The sequence below is a fragment of the Rattus rattus genome, chromosome 5 (assembly GCF_011064425.1).
Source record: "Rattus rattus isolate New Zealand chromosome 5, Rrattus_CSIRO_v1, whole genome shotgun sequence".
Lineage (NCBI taxonomy): Eukaryota > Metazoa > Chordata > Mammalia > Rodentia > Muridae > Rattus > Rattus rattus.
The window spans coordinates 158095266-158114249 of record NC_046158.1 but is presented as its reverse complement, the minus strand read 5'-3'; the positions used below and the strand labels follow the sequence as shown (position 1 = coordinate 158114249).

Below are 18984 nucleotides of genomic sequence, written 5' to 3'. Positions count from 1 at the left end.
GCTACAGATGACGTTTCTTGGCCTTCCCCCAAAGCCCATGGGACTTTCCTATCAGATTCCTGGATACCTCATTCAGAAAGCCTGCTTTCATCTCTCTCAGCATAGTGGATCTAGACAGGCCATCTACCCCGGACTCTGTGTTACAGAGCCTTAGTGGCACTCCCACGGAGCCAAGGAACAGTGCCTAGGGCCTTTTTGCCACCTACCAATGCAGGAAGCTCGCAGCACCTGTCCTTGTCCGCCCAGGTATTGCTGCACATGATCTGCAACATCTGGAGCTGGAACTGAGAAGTAGGGGAAGGTCAGGACCTATAGGCAGAGCCCACCCATCCAATGATGGCCCAGACAAGGCCCAGACTCACTGTGGCTGAGCTGCTCCGTGGCCCTCTGGCCTTGGCTAGCCTCCCTAGTGTGATGAAACCAGCTGTGGGTGGGCTGCCAGCATCCCCAATGGGCCGCTCAGCCACCTTCCGACAGTCCACGTAAAGTCTGATCTTAGAGTGGCCTACAGCTATATGTACCTGCAGAAACCATAGTAAGTCTCCCACCCCAGAGCACATCAAAACAGATTAAGAGGGCCAGTGCAAAGACTTCTGTGAGTCTGACCCCACTCTGGAACCTATTGGGGCCTTAGCTTCCCAGAGAAAGCTGCTGCAGGAGCCTCCCAAAAAGAAGAGTTTGCTCTCTGACCCAAATTAAGGATGGACAATCAGAACAGGGTAGAGGAAACAACCACATGCAGGGAGGTATAGGCCAGAGGGTCGGGGCTCAGGCAGTTCCCAGGACCTTGTGGAAGCTTCCAAAGAAAATCTTCTTTGCATCCTGCAGGTCAAAGGTGATCTCCTGCAAGGCTGCTCTGGAATCATGGTTGAAGTAAGTCAGAGACTTTCTGCCAGCTGCCAGGGAGGATACGGAGCAGATGAGAATGGTTGGAAGAAGGCAGCAGTGACAAATCAAAGGCCCTACCCAAGGCCAAGCAGGGCCCCTCCACAGTGCAAAGCCATGGCGATAGCCAGGGTATCTGTTCTCACTGATGGTGGGCGTCCCTGCCCAGCTACCTGGGGAGACCCACAACTTGGTCTGGGCTTTGTCATCCTTGGACTCGTGTTCCATGAGGTTAAGAAAGTAGGCAGCGGCCCCAACCCTCCCAACTGCCAAGGGCGATATGGGGTCCACAGTCACCATCCAGAAGAACCCCGAGGATGGGCTGGAAGTCTTCAGCCATCATCTGCCACAGTGCAAAGGCTTCCCGGGGTGTCTCAGGAAGTAGACGCACAAGGAAGACAATGGTGTGTTCTGGTGGCAGGGTTGCTGGGTGGATGTCACTGGAGAGACAAGGGTTGGAACAGACTTCAGGAACTGAGCACAGGTCTTCTTGTCTCAATTCCTCCATAAAGAACATGGAAGTGTAACAAATCACCCCCACCCGCCCAAAACTGTCAATGTTTAACAAGAAGTGCCAACGCTCCTGGGCCAACAGACCCTCTGCTCCCTGAAGCCAGGCCAAGACTATAATGGAGGTCCCTGTGTAAGGGTTGCTCCCATTGAGTACATGTGCTGTGGGGAGTCTTCAGCCCATGCCAATCCAGGCTAAGGGCAGAATAACAACAAAAAAAAAAAAAAAAAAAAAAAAAAAAAAAAAAAATGGAGTCTCGAGTCACTAGTAAAATTATTCTTATCAGTCTGCACCTCACTATTTGCCTTTCATCTGCTCTCAGGATAAAAGTCAAGAACTATAAAAACACCAGCTCAGCCGTCAGCCTTTATTTCTTTTGTTTTCCTTGGGGGCAAGAACTCACTACATAGCCTGGGCTGGCATTAGAGTCAGAGTGATCATTTCTCAGACTCCTGAGTTCTAGGATTTGAGGTGCTACCATGCACACAATAACTCTACAGATCTCCGCGTACAGTGACCACGATGACCACGTGATCCTTCCTAGGGCAGCTCTCTGTTTCACCACAGAAAGGATTCCTGCGCTCTCAGCAGCCAGAGTCTCCTTTGGCAGCAGCTGTCATGATGGGGGCCACTTGTGTTAAGTGGGCGCTCTGAGGAAATTAGTCATCTGTCCTGCCCTCTTTTGAAGCCCAGAAAGGCAAATGGATAGACAGAGGGCTACAGGAAAACTCACTCATTTAGGAGAGGAACAAGGAAGGCACAAGGAACAAGGAGAATGTAGGCAGCTTTGGTCCAGTTTTGTGGTAAGTGTAGAGACAGATACAGTGGGGGAGACAAGAGAGGCAGAAACAAGACCACCTCAACTGCCTGTACTCCAGGGGAGGGAGGTGGCTTTGCCTCATGAGTCCAGTCCCCTGACCAGTTGAACCACCAGACTAGATTTTGGACTTGAAGGATGGAATAGCCTGCTCTGTGACAGAACTTCCCCACCATCAATAAAGATGCATGTTGTAAGACATGGTCCTCCAAACAAAACAGCTGCTGTCTTCATCAGATCAGCTATGCTTCTAACCAGAGGCCATGTAACCGGACCTACTCATTGTTGGTACCCCTCAGAGGAGGGGGTGGGATCATTGGAATCTTGCCTGAGATTCTGGTCACTCCCTCTACAGTCATTTGCATGCACTTCTGCCCTAACTGCATGTTGCCTTGGATCTCTAGGGTCTATAGTTTGGGAGAAATTAACTGAAGGGGAAATCCATTTATGTGGCCATGTGGTAGTCACCATTTGCACTGGGTAAAGGCTTCTGGTGGAGTTGCTTTAGGCTCCTGTAAGTAGCCTCTCACCCGTGCTCTGTAAGTGAGCCCAATTAATTCATTGGTTCCTGTGGGGATTATAAGGGAGGGGTGGATGTCATTTAGGTCTACCCAAGTTGGAAACTCTCACAACAGCACAAAAATGGGGCAGAGTGGGAAGGAGGGACATTTGTAGCAAAGACAAGGAAAGAAGAGGCCAGTGAAGGGATCCAAGAGATAGTCATTAAGGTGAGGGGCAGCCATGTATGCCAGGCCTGACATGAGGACCAGGGATGCATGAGGACTGCATGGCAAGGTCAAGCACAATGTACATGTGCCAATGGCCATGCCTGCCTCAAAGGACACTTCTCACAGGAAAGTGTGCAAGTAGGTCATACAGATGGAAAAGTTCTCGATATCACGGTCAGTCAGGAAAACAAAGCCTGTTGAGCGTTGGTGGAGAGAGAGCCTTGCACAGGGTTGGGAGGGTAAATTAGTACAGGCACTATGGGAAACAGAATGGAGGATCCTCGACAAAACAAAAATAAGAACCACCAGATGATGCTGGAAGTCCATGCCTGGGTACAAAGGAAATGAAATTGAACTTTGTGGTCACTGTACTCCATTTGCTGGAGGCAAGAAATGGAGTCATCCAGCGTGACCATTAAATTCTGAGTGAGAAATGAAGCGAGGCTCTGAGGATGGGGAGGGATGCATGCACCTAGGGATAGGAACAGTAGGGGATACTGAATGGGAAAAGCCACTGAAATGCTAAGTTTGGAGAAGGAAGGGCATAAAGAACTGAAGTGTGGGTTCATTGAGGATGGCCACAGATAGTCGCCAGCCATGCCATTCATAAGACGGGAGGAGAAGACTTTGCTTTCACAGTAATACAATGAAATAAATGTTGGAAGGATAGCTATGCTCACCTGTATCTAATCACTGAGTTATGCATCTGTAGAGAAATGGTAAGCCTGTGTGGGCCTCAGATGAGCACACAAGAAGGGCTCCCCCAAGCCTCTCTCTTGCTTGACCAGGAAGCTTCTGTGAGCACCAACCTGAAATTTCTAACTGTTCTCATGGAGGGGCATAAACAGGAACGAGATTCCCCAGCTTGCTGCCTGCACCTGGGCCCCAGATTGCTTCGAGCCATGCCCAGTCTACTTGTGGTCTCCTTTCCTGCTCATGGGAGCACATGATAGTGGCGTGAAGGTCAGCGCTTTTGCCTCTGTGAGGTTTATTTATATTTTTGTTACATGCCCAGGCCTCAGTACTTTCAGGTTTGGGAAGTGACCCTGTTCTCAGTCATACCGTGTACACCAAAGTTCAGACTGAAAACGTGGGACAAGCAGATACGGGTGCCTACTAGATACTATGGGCTCTGTGGGTCTTCTCATGGCTCCTTGGAAAGCACCCACTTCTTACAAACCTAGGATGGTGATAGCTTTGCCAGTCAGGACACAGGGACTATACACAACCCTGAGAGAGAACAGTACCGCGGCTTCTATGCAGAATTTTGTGAATGTGAATGATCTCTGGGCCACATAGGAAAAAGAGCCATGCGTGGCTTCAAGTCATGCTGGGCACAGAGCCTAATTCCACACGCGCAAGACTTTATTAATCTGTCAAATGAGACTTTCTGGAGCACACGGAGCTGGCACCAGTCTGTGGCCTGCTGACATGGTATCAGTTCTGGGGCAAGGTCACGGCTGCTCTGTGACAGGCCCCACACCAGCTCTTCCCACCCAAGTCTACACAGCCCCCTCTCGTTCCCCCATCTCCCTCAGCCCCCTCGCACCTGACCCGCCGCATCAGTTGAGCATCCTTGAAGAGAGTGAAGGTTGGGGCCACACCGAAGGCTGAGGGCTCCATAGCCACCCCTCGAATAGAGGCATACTCCTTTGCCACGAGGCCAAAGGCCACCATCAGGTCATACCCTGGTGGAACAGAGAATGGTGACTAGGAACAATCAGGGGAGAGGAAGGGACAGGGGCAAAGACTAAGAACAATCAGGGAAGAGGGAGGGACAGGGGCAAAGATTCCACTTGGAGAGGGGTGGCAGGCTATAGAAGAAAGGGCCTGAGAAGACAACCTGAGTTGGGGGCACCAGGACAGTAAGAGGCTGGAGCAGGGTCCTGAAGGTGGCCATAGGACCAGCACTGCCTTGCTCTCCAAAGAAGATCTAGCCCCTTTCTAGCCAAGCTGACATCTACCCCAGGCCAAACCGTTCCCCTTCCTCAATCCTAGTTCTGACACCAGGGAAATTGCTCACCCAAATATTCCAACTTGGAAAGACAGATACGGGCACAGTGGAGTCCCTGCCACACACCTGCCACACTCTGCCCCAACCCAGCTCCAAGTTTGTTCTCTTTTAAGACAGACCTTGCTGAGTTCCCCTCTGACCAGCACAGAAGCCTCAGGCAACCCCCTTTGCTCTCTGTAGCCTGAGGACCCTAGCTATAGGCTGAGGCTGGCTTATGAGCCATAGGGGTGATCAGTGTCATGGTGGGTTCCTCTAAGTGCCGGCTCCTTATACAGCATTAATTGGCACAAGTAAGAGAGTGAAATCATGTATGTATCTGGTGCTTAACTGTGTACCATCAGGTGTAGGGGCTCAGCCCTTCTGAGGCCTATTTCAAGGAAGCAGCCACATCTACCCATCCCTGCCAGCTTCAGGGCAGTGGCAGCCCCGGGCAGGCTCTCTCGCTGGGCGCAGGTGACATATAGCCTTCATACTGAAAAGCCTATCTACCTACCCTGTATTCTTGAGGCACTCCACTGCTGGGCAGAATCCCCTGTCATGCCTCATGCTAAGCATTCTCCACCCTCTTGCATAGCACTCACGAGGACTTCAGGCTTTGCATTCCTTACCCTGGTGCCTGGCAACAGGGCCTGAATGTGCCTAGACAGCTCTGCCTCTGCCCTGCATGTGTGGATGCTAACTTTGGAATCCTCCGTTCCTCCACGGTGAAGCAGGAATAAAGCTTCCCTGTCAGCCTTGTGGGTCATCTGAGAAGGATCCTGGATGCCCTATGACCCTGTCCCAACCTCGGAAGAGTCAAGAAATTCAGAGCAAGCAAACAACAGAGCACAGCTGGCCCAAATACACAGGACCTACCTGAGAGGGAACTGTCCGGGTGCAGGGCTGGGCAGGCTGCTGAGAGGATATGGAAGGTCCGGTGAGTCACAGCAAAGCTAGCCCAACTACCAGAAGGACCACTTCATGGGCAATGTCGGGCCTCTGGTGAGCACAGGTGGACCTAGGCTCAAGTAGGCGTCTGCTCTACCTGCCCCCCTTCGCTACACCAACCCTGTCGTCTCTGTTCCTCACTGTCATCCTGGGTCACATTGAGCGAGCGGATGCCCCTGCTTACCCTGCACACCTCAGGCCAAAACCCAAGGTTCCACTGGGGACTCTGCCTAAAGACATTATGGGCTCCAAATGACTCCCAGGCACTGGATGGTAGGGTCAGGGAGATGACTGGAAACAGCATAGGCCTTGAGGTGGCGGTACAGGCTGATCCTGTGGCCAGTACAAGGCAGATGACGTCACAGTCAGGGCTCCAGGCATGGTGGCATCCACTGAGCAGCGAGGGACTGACTGTGATAGGCGTTTGGATTATAAGTGGATGGCCCCGAAGGGGGCACTACGGCTGAGGTAGTGGGCTTCACAGCCTCTGAAGGTCCTATGCTCTGAGCAGCTGTGTCTCCCAGCTGACTGTTCACAGCTGAGCTTGGCCTTGTGGGTTGGAGGACACCAGGCCACCAGAGACCTACCTGCTCATGTCCTGTGGCATCAAGGGCAGGTCTCTTCTTGGCAGAACTCTCCATATTTTCTAGGCATCCCACAGTCACTCTGATCCAGCTTGTTCTATTTGCTTTGGGTACCCCGCTGTCCACAGCCTCTACCTTCTATGTTGTGCCTGGGACCTCACTGTTTCTGGGGCCTCACTGGCTATGAGGTCTCACTGAATCTAGTCTCTAGCCTACTCTGGGGTCTGACCAGTTTCGAAGTCTGACTAGATCTAGCATCTACATGGACCAAGTCTGGCTTGGGCTTGGTATTTAGAAAGAGCTACGGCATTGGTGCCCACTAACCTGTGCGGTATGTGGCAGACACTGCCATGCTCTCCCCTGCTCCATAGACAGCTGAGACCAGGACCCTGTACTTGGCGGCAGACATCAGATCACGAAGTACAACGTGGCTCCTGGTGCCTGGTACAGAGATCTGTGGGAGGGGAAGGAGGCCTCTGAGCCTCTCCTCTTAGACCTCCTTCTCCTTTCGAAGCTGTACTCCCTCTGCCCATCTTTCCCTCCACAAAGAAGCCGCTACCCTCAGTAGATAAATAAAAATCAGCACCTAAATCCCTGGGTGGCTCACCGATTTCTCTGGTCCAGAGCCTGAGGCCAATGTGTAGTTGAGCTGGTAATAGAGGACATGGCCACTTGGTGGTGTCCAGCTGACCTGCAGGCTGTTGGGGGTCTCCGAGGACAAGGCCAGGCTGGATGGGGGGCTCCTGTTTGCTGCAGCTATCCAGGCACAGGCAATATGGAATTCAAAGCTTTCCAGACTGGAGGTACCCACAACCAGAAGGCCAGCTAGCCAGGTGGCCTTGCACCATGTCTTAGGCCCCTGACCTGCCTGACTCTACACAATGCCCCTGCTGAGTTCCCCAAAACCCCTAGGAGGTCTTGCATAGAAGCTGTGTCACCCAGCTGGGGAATTTGGACTTAGCCACCCCAAGATTTGTTCCCCTTGTGGGCTCAGATACAATGGTCCAGCCCAGAGTCTCAGGGACTCAGGTAGCTTGCTTGACTTGAGTCTGAGAATATGATGTTCTGAGAGTATATGTGGACCAAGGAAGGCCTGAATCCCCCTCTGTCCTGCTCCTGTCCCAAGACTATCTGAATGTAGGTGATAGACCACCTACAGGGGGTGTAGCGGAGGGACACAGGGTCGCTGCGAGTGCCATCCCTGTAGTAGGCAAGGATGGTGATCTCATATTCCACATGCTTCATCAGACCAGGCAAGATGGCTGTGCCAAGGGTCCCTGGGACAGAGATCTGGAGAAAGGAGAGTACAGGGGTCACAGGCTATAAGCAAACAGATAGTCTCAGGATACAGGACTGGGATGGGCACAGAGCCTAAGCCTCACTTGCCCTTGGGATCTAGGGCCATAGGAATTTCTCTGAAAGGGCACCTGTCCCTGTGTCCTTACCTCATGGGCCTTCCCCTCTCCCAAGGGCATCCACTTGATCTGATAAACAAGTACACCAGACAAGGCAGTGGCCAACCATGACAGCTTTACTGTATCTCCCGGGAGCTCTGTCACCGACAACTGGCTAGGGCTAGGAGCTTTCTCTGGAAGACGAGGTGTATAAATGGAGTATAGATACTGACCTTAGCTGTTGCTTTTAGACAAGGGTCAGCTACATGGAGGAATGTCCCTGACCCTTGTCAGACGCTTGTCCCCACCTGACCTAGTACAGCCAGAACAGACACCCAACATAGGCCCTTTAGCAGGACATAAGGACACAGTCCGGCTGTACCCCAGCCTTGACTTCATAGACTCACGTGTGGTCACATGGCCAGTGAGCACGGAGGAACCACCCCTGAGGTAAAAACAGGTGACTCGGACGGTGTACACGGTAGAGGAAGAAAGTGGGCCCAGAGTAACTGAGGTAACGTTCCCAGGAACCTGAGTCTGTGGGAGGGATGTAGGCAGACCTATCAGGAACCTGAGCTCAGAGTGGGAACCCAAGCTCTGGACCTATAGCCAGGGCTAGCCTGTGACTCCCAAAATGGGAAAATTGCAATCAGCCATGGATCCCCAGCCTGGTCCAGGAGTAGAGACTCCTGTCTCACCTTTTAATCCCACAAAACATTCTGCCTCTAAATCAGGTGTGACCAAAGCCTCAGTATGAAATCACTATGCACGTATGTGTGCCCATGTACATGTATGTGTGCACATGTACATGTGTGTGTGCCCGTGCACATGTATGTGTGCACATGTACATGTATGTGTCTGTGTCTTTGCTTCAGGTCTTTCCCCAATTCCTGCGAGACAGAGCCCTTGGAGAGCTGGGATGCCACTGACACTGCCTCGTACCATCCCAAAGGCTATGAGGCAGTACATCCCATAAGGAGGTTAAACAGATAAGGACTAAGGCATAAGCAAGCGGGAAGAAGAATATGTGGGTGAGAACCTAAGGATGCTAGGCTCCCCATGCCTGTGTGGATGCTGCATCTACCTAGGATTCTGGATCCTCCAGGAAGCCCTTGAAACTTTGGGCCCCTGCTCTTACCTGCCCAGAGTGGCTGCCATCACTAGAGACGTAGCTGACCTTGACTAGGCGCAGGGGCCTCTGGGCTTCCCAGGACACACAGGTTGAGTTGTAGCGCACATCTGAGAAACTCAGGTGTCTTGGGGGCCCTAGGACAGCTGCAAGACACAACAAGGCCTCGGGAGCTGCCACCCCTACCCTTGCGACTGAGGAAAGGGTGGGAAGCACTGGGCCTGAGGGCATACGGGTCATCCAGCGTTATCTGTGATCTCCTACCCTAGAGCAAGCTAGAGAACAGAACAGAACAGGGTAACTGCTGTGTCAGAGGTTCTCAACATGTGGGTCTCAAACCCTTTGGAGATCGAATGACCCTTTCATAGGGGTCACCTAAAACCATCCCAAACCATAGATAGTCATTACAATTCCTAACAGTAGCAAAATCACAGTTATGGATTAGTGATGAGAATAATTTTGTGGTTGGGGGGGTCACCACAATATGAGAACTGTATTAAAGGGTCACAGCATTAGGACAGTTGAGAACACTGGGCCATCTGAACCGATACTCACGGGTCCTGACATGGATGTTCCGGGCCTCGCTGGCCTCTGGTCCACGAAGGCTCTGCACTGAAACCTCATAGTCCTGGCCAGGCTCCAGATCATCCAGCACTACCTCAGGACGTCCTACATGTACCTGGCAGGTGACACAGTAGTCTCTCTACACTGAGCCTCGCCATCTGCCCCACCCCATCTCTCCCTCCCTGCCTCTCACCTCTCTCTTTTGTTCCTCCCCAGTGGAGGCAGCCAGCAAGTACTGTACCAAGTATTGAGTGGCCCCAGCAGAGGGCTGCCAGGTAAGGTGGAGAGTTCTGGGTGTCACCGCAGCTAGGGTCAGTGGCCCAGGTGGAGGCAGGGGTGCTGAGGAGGGGATGATCATCGGGAGAATCTCAGGGGGATTGTGGCACACGCAGAACTCATATACGTAAGCAACAGAGCCCTCTTTCCAGTGATGAGGCTTTGAGTAGGTAGGGTTGTAAAGACAGCCAGGTAAGCGACCACCAATCAGAGTACAGGATTCTAGGTCACATGTGTCTCAAATGTCAGCGGGCTGTATTTTTGCCTAACAATTCTGGGGGAGCCAGATCACCCCGCTGGCCTAAGGCAATTTGCTACAGAGGTGGTAAGGGATGTAGTATTCAGGTTCACACACACAAACCCTCACATACTTCACAGAGGTGTCTCTATGAATGGCCAGAAGAGGCAGATCAGAGGCAAAGAGCAGAGCCGAGGTTGCAAGGGCTGGGTGAAGCTGTCAGTGCAATGTGCAGTTTCCTTTGGGGAATGAATATGATCTTGGTGCAAACTTCTCTTTATATATTGTTCTTCCTACTTGTTTGTTTGTTCAGGTTTCTGTCTTTTGAGAAATGGTTCCCTCTTTCTAACCCTGGTTGTCCTGGAACTGGCTGTGTAGACAAAGCTGGCCCTGAACTCACGGAGATTCACCTGCCCCTCTAATGCTGAGATTAAAGGTGTGTGCTACCACAACCGGCAAAGCCCTGAATACGCTAACAGCTCTCCTCTGTAAGTGGGTGAGTGTGGGTGCATGAGCCCTATCTCAGTGGGGCTGTTAACCAGAAATCATTGTAGGTCCAGCAGCAGGCTGAGAGCCAGTGGCCTCGACCATGTGCTGTCACCAGACAGGATGGGAGCCTTAGGACAACATCATAGCATCAGCAGTATTGAGCCCTGGTGTGATGCCACTGTGTTCAAAAGAGGACATGGGTCAGAGAGGCTTGATCCTGAGCCTCTTGTGGCTCGTGGGAATCCTTCAGACCCAGAGCTGCCTGTAGTCACGTCTGCTGGTACTATATCCCCAAAGGGCAGGACTACACGAAGGTCACCTTTTTACCTGTGGTTGCCCGGCCTTGCAGACTCTTGCCAACCCCACTCTCGTAGACAGGAAGCACAGAGACCGAGTATTCTGTGTTGGAGGTCAGGTTTCCAAGCTCCATGGATGAGACAGGCCCCTCCACCACCACCTGAGCAGGAAAACCCCATCAACAGGATGTAGACTTGGGAGACATGGTACTGCTATCCTGGGAGGTTGGGTCCCCACGTGGAGCAGCACCAGGCACCATGGAGGCAGGTGAGACTGTAAAACCATCCACTTATCTAGCAACATGTCATCAAAACCAGTCTGGTGTCTGCAGTCATGGCCCGGCACTCCACATTCTGACCCAGTCTGATGGGGTACATCCATGTGTAGCTACCCTCTCCCAGCACCACCCTGGATCTCTTCTCTCATGCAGACTTACTCATCTATAGGCCCTCATTCTGCACAGCTCAGCGGAACCCACCTGAACCATGCTGGTTGAGTCCTGCCAGCTGCCCCAACTCCCAAGGATGGTCTTAGCAGAAGCTGAATCAGGGGACCCCCTCTTCTTACCTCCTTGGGGGCACCACCCCTAGACGGCTGCCATACAATTAGATACTTGAGGGGTGGGTATAAGGCCGGAGTCCAAGACAGGTGGATACTGGATGAGGTGACGTGGGTCAGGGTCAGTCTGGTGGGCGTGGGGAGAGGGTCCAGGATCCGAGTACTGGCTGCTGGTTTGACTGTGAGGAAAGGTAATCAGGAACCAAGCAAGCACGTTTGCATACTCCCCCTGGTGGCCATATACAGGAGGGACAGGAAAATCCCCCTACCCCAACCCTTAACATATCCAAGGAGGAATCCCTCTGGTTTAGGCTACACTCCCTTCTGGGCCATGAAACTGCCCCAGTATAGCCTCAATCTTCCTGTTCCACCGTCACTGTGGTGCTGTATCCTTACCTGGGCCTCTGCCCTGAATTTTTTGGCAAATAAGACGGCTGAGCAGAGGGGCTAAGGTGGCCAGCTGAGGGAAGTCCAGCACGTTGTGGACAGTGATGTCCAGCGGCTGGGATGCCAGGAGCTTCAGCTCGGCCTCGTCGACATTCTTCACACCTGCTTTGGGGAAGTGTGCGCCAACAAGCCACTCTGAGAACTCTCGTTCTGTTTACAGACAAGACCACGGGGGAGGGACCTAACAGAGTTCCCAGCGTGGGGGAGGGCACACACTGAAGACATATGTCCTAGATTCCACAGGGTCTCGGTGGAGCATAGGAATGGGGCAGGGGAGGCCAGTGTGCTTAGCCCTGGGAGCTCTGGGAAGCGGGCCAGGCTAGGTGGATGCTGGTGTCAGATACCCACCCATGAGAGAGGGGGCTCCTGGGAGAGAGGAGATCCTAGAACACTCCCTACACTTAGAGTTTCCTTCCCATCAAACAGTGCAACCAATGTGGTCGACGTCCCAGAGACCACTCGGAACAGTCCTTGCTTGAGGAGCAAATGGGGCAGGGGAAGAGCTGTCAGGTACGACAGCAGGTGCCAGGCAGGGAACCAGTATGAGGGTCACTTGCATTGTGAGTCGGAGGGGGGCAGGGAGTTGGGGAGTGTCACAGCAAGGGAGGAGGCAGGGATAGATTTTGCAGATGCTGTTACAAGGGGTAGCCATGAACCTCTATGGAGCAGCACTCAACCTCTGGGCCCTATGGGTGTGGAAGTTGCAGGTCAGCAGTTATAATGGACCCAAGCTTTTTAGCAGAGATGGTAAAGCCAGAGTAAAGATGTGTCTGTGACCCAGAGCCCACCCCAGCCACGGCCATCCCAACCCGGGGCCCAGGCACTGCGCGGGCTCACCCACAGTGAAGACATCAATGTCCTGGTCCTTAAGGACTCTGGCAGCTGTGCGCACATCATCCTGAGACTTGCCGTCTGTCACCAGAATCAACGCTTTGGCTGCCTCTGGACGGACACCTGCTGCTGGCTTCAGGTTCTGCCCCAGCACATGGGTTAGGGCGAGGCCTTGGGAATATGAGGGACAAAGTGATGGATGACCACTAGGACCTCCTCCTCAGACGCCCTCTCAACCACAGCTGATCCTGGCACTTGCTAAGTAGGACCGAGAAATAAGCCGCCTCTGAACACTACAGACCCTTGCTCTCAACAAGGCACCCAAAGTTCCACGCGTTTGCCAAAGGTTGGGTGGGTGGTGGTGGTTGATTTTGACCTGTAAAGTGTGCGGTGGGCTCACACCCACCCATCACACAAATGTTCATGGACGGACAGGGTAGAAAAGGGCTGGCAAGAGGCTTTAGAACAGCTAAACCTCAAGACCCAGGACATACCTGTGAACGTGTTTCCTCCCTTGTAGTGGAGGTGGTGTACTGCTGCTAGCACTTGCTCCTTGGTGTGGAAGGAGTTCAGGTCCCACTCGGTCTGGGGGTCTCCACTGTACTGAGTCAGACCTAGGGGTGGACTTTGGTTGCTAGGTTGAGGTTCTGGGGGTAGGGGGTCTTTCTTTTTTGCATCGCTGGGGGCAAGCATGCTAGGCAAGTGCTGTGCTACTGTATCCTCAATGCCAAGGCTCAGTTTTGAAAACCAGATCCACAGAATCCCCTGCTCTTGAGTACGGCCTCTGGGAGTCCCACTCCCAGGAAATGACACATTTTCAGGGCCCAAGGCTTGCGCAGAGATATCATCAGAGGGGCTAATCGGAAGCTAGCCATTCCTGCAGACCATAACAACAGCCCTGACTCACAGACAAAGTGAGTCATGACCTGACCCAGACCAAGCAGGTTTCAGCCAGGTTTCTTAACTCTCTTGGCAGTCGATGGACCTTGAGAGGCTGAGGCAGTCACTATCCTTTCCTGAGAGCAGCACCCTTCTGCTAGTAAGAACTCAAGAAGTCCAATCCCCCCACCCCCACACACAAGGGCAGGGCAAAGGAGACGGTACCCACCTACTTGGACTTTATCTGGTCCTATTGCAAAGTGTGTGATGATGCTGGCCAGGAAGTCTTTCACCTGCTGAAAGTTGTTGTGGCCGATGCTCCAGGACCCATCCACCAGGAAGATTATGTCAGCGGGTGTTGGGGGTGTGCACTGGAACTGGGGGTCATCTGAGGCAGGTAGTAAGGAGTGAGAACACCTCAAGTATTGGAGAACTGACTGCAGCCCTCAAAATACCTTTCTGTGGGATCTTGGCGGGGGGGGGGACCTTTGTGCCTTACCAGGCTTAGAAGAACCCTCATGTTTCTGAGTTTGGAGTTTCAGTTCCTCTAAATCCCTTCACAGAAGGCTGATTACAGCCTCAGTTCTAGGGGTCACTTCTGCATCTAAAGCCCCTGGCAGCACTATGTCTGAACCTGACAATTTAGCCCCTGGGCTGAACAGGCTTCAGCACCCACATTTCCAGGCCCAGCTGCCCATAGGTGGTTATTTGGTGTGGCTGGGACTGTCAGCACCATAGACAGCCCAACCTGGGCAAATTGACAGGAAGATCAGACAGGGATGGTAGCAACCAGAAACTTCTGTGGCCTCAGGACATTCCATCTCCCTAGAGTTCTTTGTAGATAAACTGCTCCTACCTGGGGCTCCTACCTGGGGCTCCTGATAATTTGACAAAGACGGCACCTGACAGGCCTCAAGGAATTTCTGAACACAGTCAACTGATTCCTCTGTGGCTTCTTATCCTCAGTATAAAGGGGAGGCCCAGGCCTGCCTGTAAGACTCTCAGAGGAGGGGTAACAGTGTACCAGAAGACCTTATCCATAGCAATAGAACAGGGCACAGGGCCTGGATGTGAGGGGGTAATACCCAAGTCTGAGGAGAGCAGCCTTCCCACGGCTCTGTGCTGCTGGAGCAGGGAGTATCCTGATGTGATGGGAGACAGATGAGGACATCGCATCAATCTATCTGGCTCCACAGGACAGAGCTTACCTAGCTTCCCTCGCTTTCCCACAGAGACTGCGGTGTGGCTCTGCCTCTCCAGGTCTGGGGTTGGCTGGGCAGAGTTTTGTACTCCAAGGCCCTGCTTGAGTTTTCTCTGATCCTTACTGGCCACTCCTGGAGGCAGGGGGAGGAGTCACAGCTTGCTACTGTGTACATCCCAGACCAAAGCTAGGGCTCTGTACATGAGATTAGTGAGTCCAGGAACACATCAGGTAATCCTAAATTAAAGCTAGAACATGTGGTCATATACAAACAAGAATTTCTGGCCATATGACAAGAGACACAGGAAGCTTCATGGGACTTCCCCTACCCCAGGATTTACTCTCACCCCACTCTGACCCACCGAGAATGGGAAGGTCCCTGCTTGAGGTGAAGGCAATGCTGGGCTCAGATGTTTTCTCAGAGTCTGGGTCCCTCAGAGGGAAGGAGGGAGGCTCCAGGGTGGCTCCTGCCAGCCTCCGGCTTCCTCTGCCCAAAGATTGGCTCTTTAGATCCTCAACTGCAGACAGAGGAGAGACTGTCAGGACACCAGCCCAGTGTAGGAGCAGGGGCTTGGAGCTTAGGGGTTTGTGCACTTCCTGGAAGGCAAATCCACAGACTTGCTGTCTGCCTCACGGGAGATGAGCAGCAATGCCGGGAACAGGAAAAAAGACCCAAGCACTTCACAGGCAAAATGCTTCAGGGCACAAGCCAGAAGCCTTCCAACCAAATCCACCCCTGTCTGACCGCAGGAGGACTTACTTACAAACTCCCTTCGTGCCAGCAGAACAGGCCCAGAGTCAGTGAGCTCGAAGATCTGCAAGGTGTAGCTCTTGGAAGGGCTCAGGCCACCCACAGTGGCCTTGGGGGTCTTGGTGGTCAGTACCAGCTCCTGCTCCAAGTCCCCTGGGTGGGGGTAGAGTTGTTGAGGCTGCCAAATTTACTGTACATGTGAGTGCATACATGTGGGTTGGCGTGTATCCATGTTAATGTGTGTGTGCTATATATGTTTGTGCATGTACCACTGCATATGTACTATGTGGGGTATGCATATGTGGATGTGAGTGGATGTTTGTGTGTGTTGTGCAAGCCTGCATACATATGTATACACAGAGCGTATGTATACTCAGGTAGTACTCATGTATGCGTGTGCATTCGGATAGGTATATGTGCACTGCATGTATGCTTTGCATGCACATACACAAAATGCACAAGTGTATATGTGAGTTATATGTCCTTCATGCATGTATGCTATATGGGCATACACGTACGTGAAGTGCATATGTGTGTGCATATGGATATGTGAATTATACATGGATTATGTAGCAGTATAAGAAATCATCCAAACCAATCCCTGTTGAGGTCAGGGAAGAGAACAGGATGAATGTCAGATGGGAGAGCAAGATACGGGAAAGGAAATCTCTGGCAGCCAAAAGAGGTCTCTGCCAGAGAACCTGTCTTGTGGGAGAACGCCCACCTTTCCTTCTTTGGAACACTGTCATCTAAGATAGGGACAGATTCCAGCATTAAAAAAAAAAAATCACAGCCAGGCCTGGCGATACAATCCTTTAATTCTATTACTCTAGAGGCAGAGGCAGGCAGGTTTCTGTGAGTTCAAGGCTAGTCTTGTCAACAAAGCAACCTCCAGGCTGGCCAGGGATATACAGTGAAACCCTGTCTCAGAATCGAACAGAATGAAACCAGGTGATTCCAAAGGATCCCTGTTCTATATGGGGGCGGGTGGGGTGGTGTCAGAAGAAGTGACCTTGTAGTGGATCTGGGAGAGATACCTAGACTTATGGATGTGCTCACAGAGCCTGTGTGTCTCGAACAACAGGGAATAAAAAACGATTCACACCTGGGAGGAACAGAGCACTGTTTTTGCACAGTGGGCAGTCCCCAGACCTGCACCCAGTCCAAGAGTAGACATTGTCTAGGCAGGGAGCCACAGACCAGGGTGCTTCTGTTATAGTAGCAGAAGATAGACTCAAGCCGGGTGTGGTGGCACAGGCCTGAAACTCGAGCATGCAGCAGGCTGAGGCAGGAGAATTCCTGAGTTCAGGTCAAGCTTGAGCTAGGCAGTGAGACTCAATTAAAAGGAAGAAGTAAGAAAAGACTATGTTTTACTGAGGATTGTCACGCTGACTAAAAAGAATGCTCTGGTCAGTATCCCTCTAGAAGCTTTTCTACTATATTAGTATTTTATAACTTTTAGCTTTATACATTCCCTTTGCTTCATGTTCTTTTTATTCTTATAATTTATCCTTTTTTTCTACCCTTTTCTTCTAGTTTATCTGAATTTGCTTTTCTGTTTTATATAACTTAATATGGATGCTTAAATTCTTAGGTTTAAGGTTTTTTTTTCTTTTTCAATACTGGGGTTCATTCACTCCAGGCCTCACACATGCTGGACAAATGCTACTACTGAGATACATCCTCAACCCTACTACCATTGTTTGCTTGCTTTTTAACTTATGGAGCTAAAGCTATTCATCTTCCTCTACGCAACAGAAAAAATACAGCATCTATGTAACTCAGGTTGGCCTTGAACAGGGAATCCTCTTGCCTCAGTCTCTGGAGTATTAGAATATAGGTGTAACGTTGCCACACCCAGTTTGTCATCATGGCCCTTTCCCTGTTTAACTGGAGGGCTAACTGAGGTTCAGGCACTCTCCCACCTCACATTTACTGCCTGCAGGATCCAGGCCATTCTTGGCACCTTCTGGGTGTATTGGTGCTGGGTACAGGAGAATACAGGGCCCCTCTGGCTGCATCTGCTCCATGTGATTGAGGAAAGGAGCACAGAAATGATAGAAATAGCTCTGCCAAAGACGTTGAGGGGAGCAGCTGGCTAGAGCGGGCTCAGTGAATTCTACTGACGGTGTGAACTCACTCCCACAACTTTATTCAAGTGGAAAGCCTTGGGCCTAAAAGAGATGGAAATGGAGTGCACTGTCTTTTATATCAAAGTGTTAATGAGACAAAGGAGATTCCGTCTTTAAAGAAATTTGCTTTCTTTTTTAAAGGCTTACGAGGGTGGGCATGGGGAGTCCCTGTGTATACCTTCAGCATTTTTCTGAGATCTAAGTTTGTGCACCAGGTCACAACCTGCCCTCAGAACCTGCACTTGGCTCATCAACTATGCTGTTTGAAGTCAGCCAATATGTAAGGATGTGAGACCTAGCTCTGATCACTCAGAGTGAAGTACAAGACTTCTTTAATTAGGAACAAAACCACACTAGGATCTCTGGCTGGGTGTGCCCACTTACTTGCTTAAGCTTAGCCACACTCCATTCTGCAGAAGTAAAACCTTGTGCCTAGCCAAAATCCAGAGTAACAAACTCTGCACTGTGTGGTCATTCTCTTGATACCCCAGACCCATTTCTATCAGTCCTAACAGAAGGAAGAGGAGAGAAAACCTAGTAGGGAGACATGAGCTCTCCATACCTGCCATAGGTGTCACTTGCACCAAATAGCCAAGGCCACTTCCCTCTGCTTCCCTCCACTTCATCTGCAGCCGATCCTCGGGCAGTACTGCCAGCCTCAGACGGCTACTTACTGTAACAACAGGATTGGAAGTTGGGGTGTGAAGCAGACTTACCAGTGACCAACTGACCACCTCCAGAAGGAGGTTTTCCCTAAGAGGCATGGAGGGATACGGCCCCACCTAGGTGTCTTTATAGAGTCTGTGGCCTCATGAAGCTCCCACATCCTTGTGATCGTTGATGACAAGGTCACACTGGTAGATTCAGGAGGAGGGAGTCTAATTCCACCACTGCGAAGGAGGATCACACCAGCACCCAGGGGAAGGCGGTGTGTGTGTGTCCGCCTTATGATGACTGGAGATGCAGAGATAAAGCCCAGGGCCTTGGCAGCTGCCTTGGGTCTCCCACTCTCGAGGGATATAGAAGCAGCTGTGCATGCGTGTGCACGCACATGCACGCACGCACATGCACGCACGCACGCACGCATGCATATGCTAGGTGGATGTATCTCTTGTGAGCAGAATGGATGTAGGACCTCAGCTGGAACTATGGTGATGGCTGTCTGCTTATGTGCACATGGTGTGTCTGCACAGACCTGTGCCTACATGTAGACATGTGTGGGATGTGTACCATGCTTCAGCTCCCAAACTAGGAATGGCAGTGTGATGTCTAGTACCGTCAGCTTTAGAGAATTAAAGTCACCTGGGATATCAGACTCCAAGGATTCCTGTG

At 51.7% G+C, this 18984-nt stretch overlaps 1 protein-coding gene across 1 annotated transcript in view; it reads right to left on the bottom strand.

The window, feature by feature from the left end:
* Col20a1 (collagen type XX alpha 1 chain) overlaps window positions 1–18984 on the bottom strand; it is a 33637-nt gene that overhangs the window by 10304 nt on the left and 4349 nt on the right. The window contains exons 2-25 of the mRNA XM_032904959.1: window positions 18215–18325; window positions 15530–15673; window positions 15132–15287; window positions 14777–14902; window positions 13798–13956; window positions 13184–13303; window positions 12696–12860; window positions 11808–11960; window positions 11421–11590; window positions 10884–11013; window positions 9747–9892; window positions 9545–9668; window positions 8999–9135; window positions 8268–8397; window positions 7912–8054; window positions 7624–7756; window positions 7074–7222; window positions 6791–6920; window positions 5811–5849; window positions 4491–4629; window positions 1183–1325; window positions 787–896; window positions 363–521; window positions 207–284 (exon numbers count right to left, since the gene is read on the bottom strand). Of these exons, the coding sequence (XP_032760850.1) occupies window positions 207–284; window positions 363–521; window positions 787–896; window positions 1183–1325; window positions 4491–4629; window positions 5811–5849; window positions 6791–6920; window positions 7074–7222; window positions 7624–7756; window positions 7912–8054; window positions 8268–8397; window positions 8999–9135; window positions 9545–9668; window positions 9747–9892; window positions 10884–11013; window positions 11421–11590; window positions 11808–11960; window positions 12696–12860; window positions 13184–13303; window positions 13798–13956; window positions 14777–14902; window positions 15132–15287; window positions 15530–15673; window positions 18215–18325 (3194 nt within the window). The remainder of the gene's footprint in view (window positions 1–206; window positions 285–362; window positions 522–786; window positions 897–1182; window positions 1326–4490; window positions 4630–5810; window positions 5850–6790; window positions 6921–7073; window positions 7223–7623; window positions 7757–7911; window positions 8055–8267; window positions 8398–8998; window positions 9136–9544; window positions 9669–9746; window positions 9893–10883; window positions 11014–11420; window positions 11591–11807; window positions 11961–12695; window positions 12861–13183; window positions 13304–13797; window positions 13957–14776; window positions 14903–15131; window positions 15288–15529; window positions 15674–18214; window positions 18326–18984) is intronic.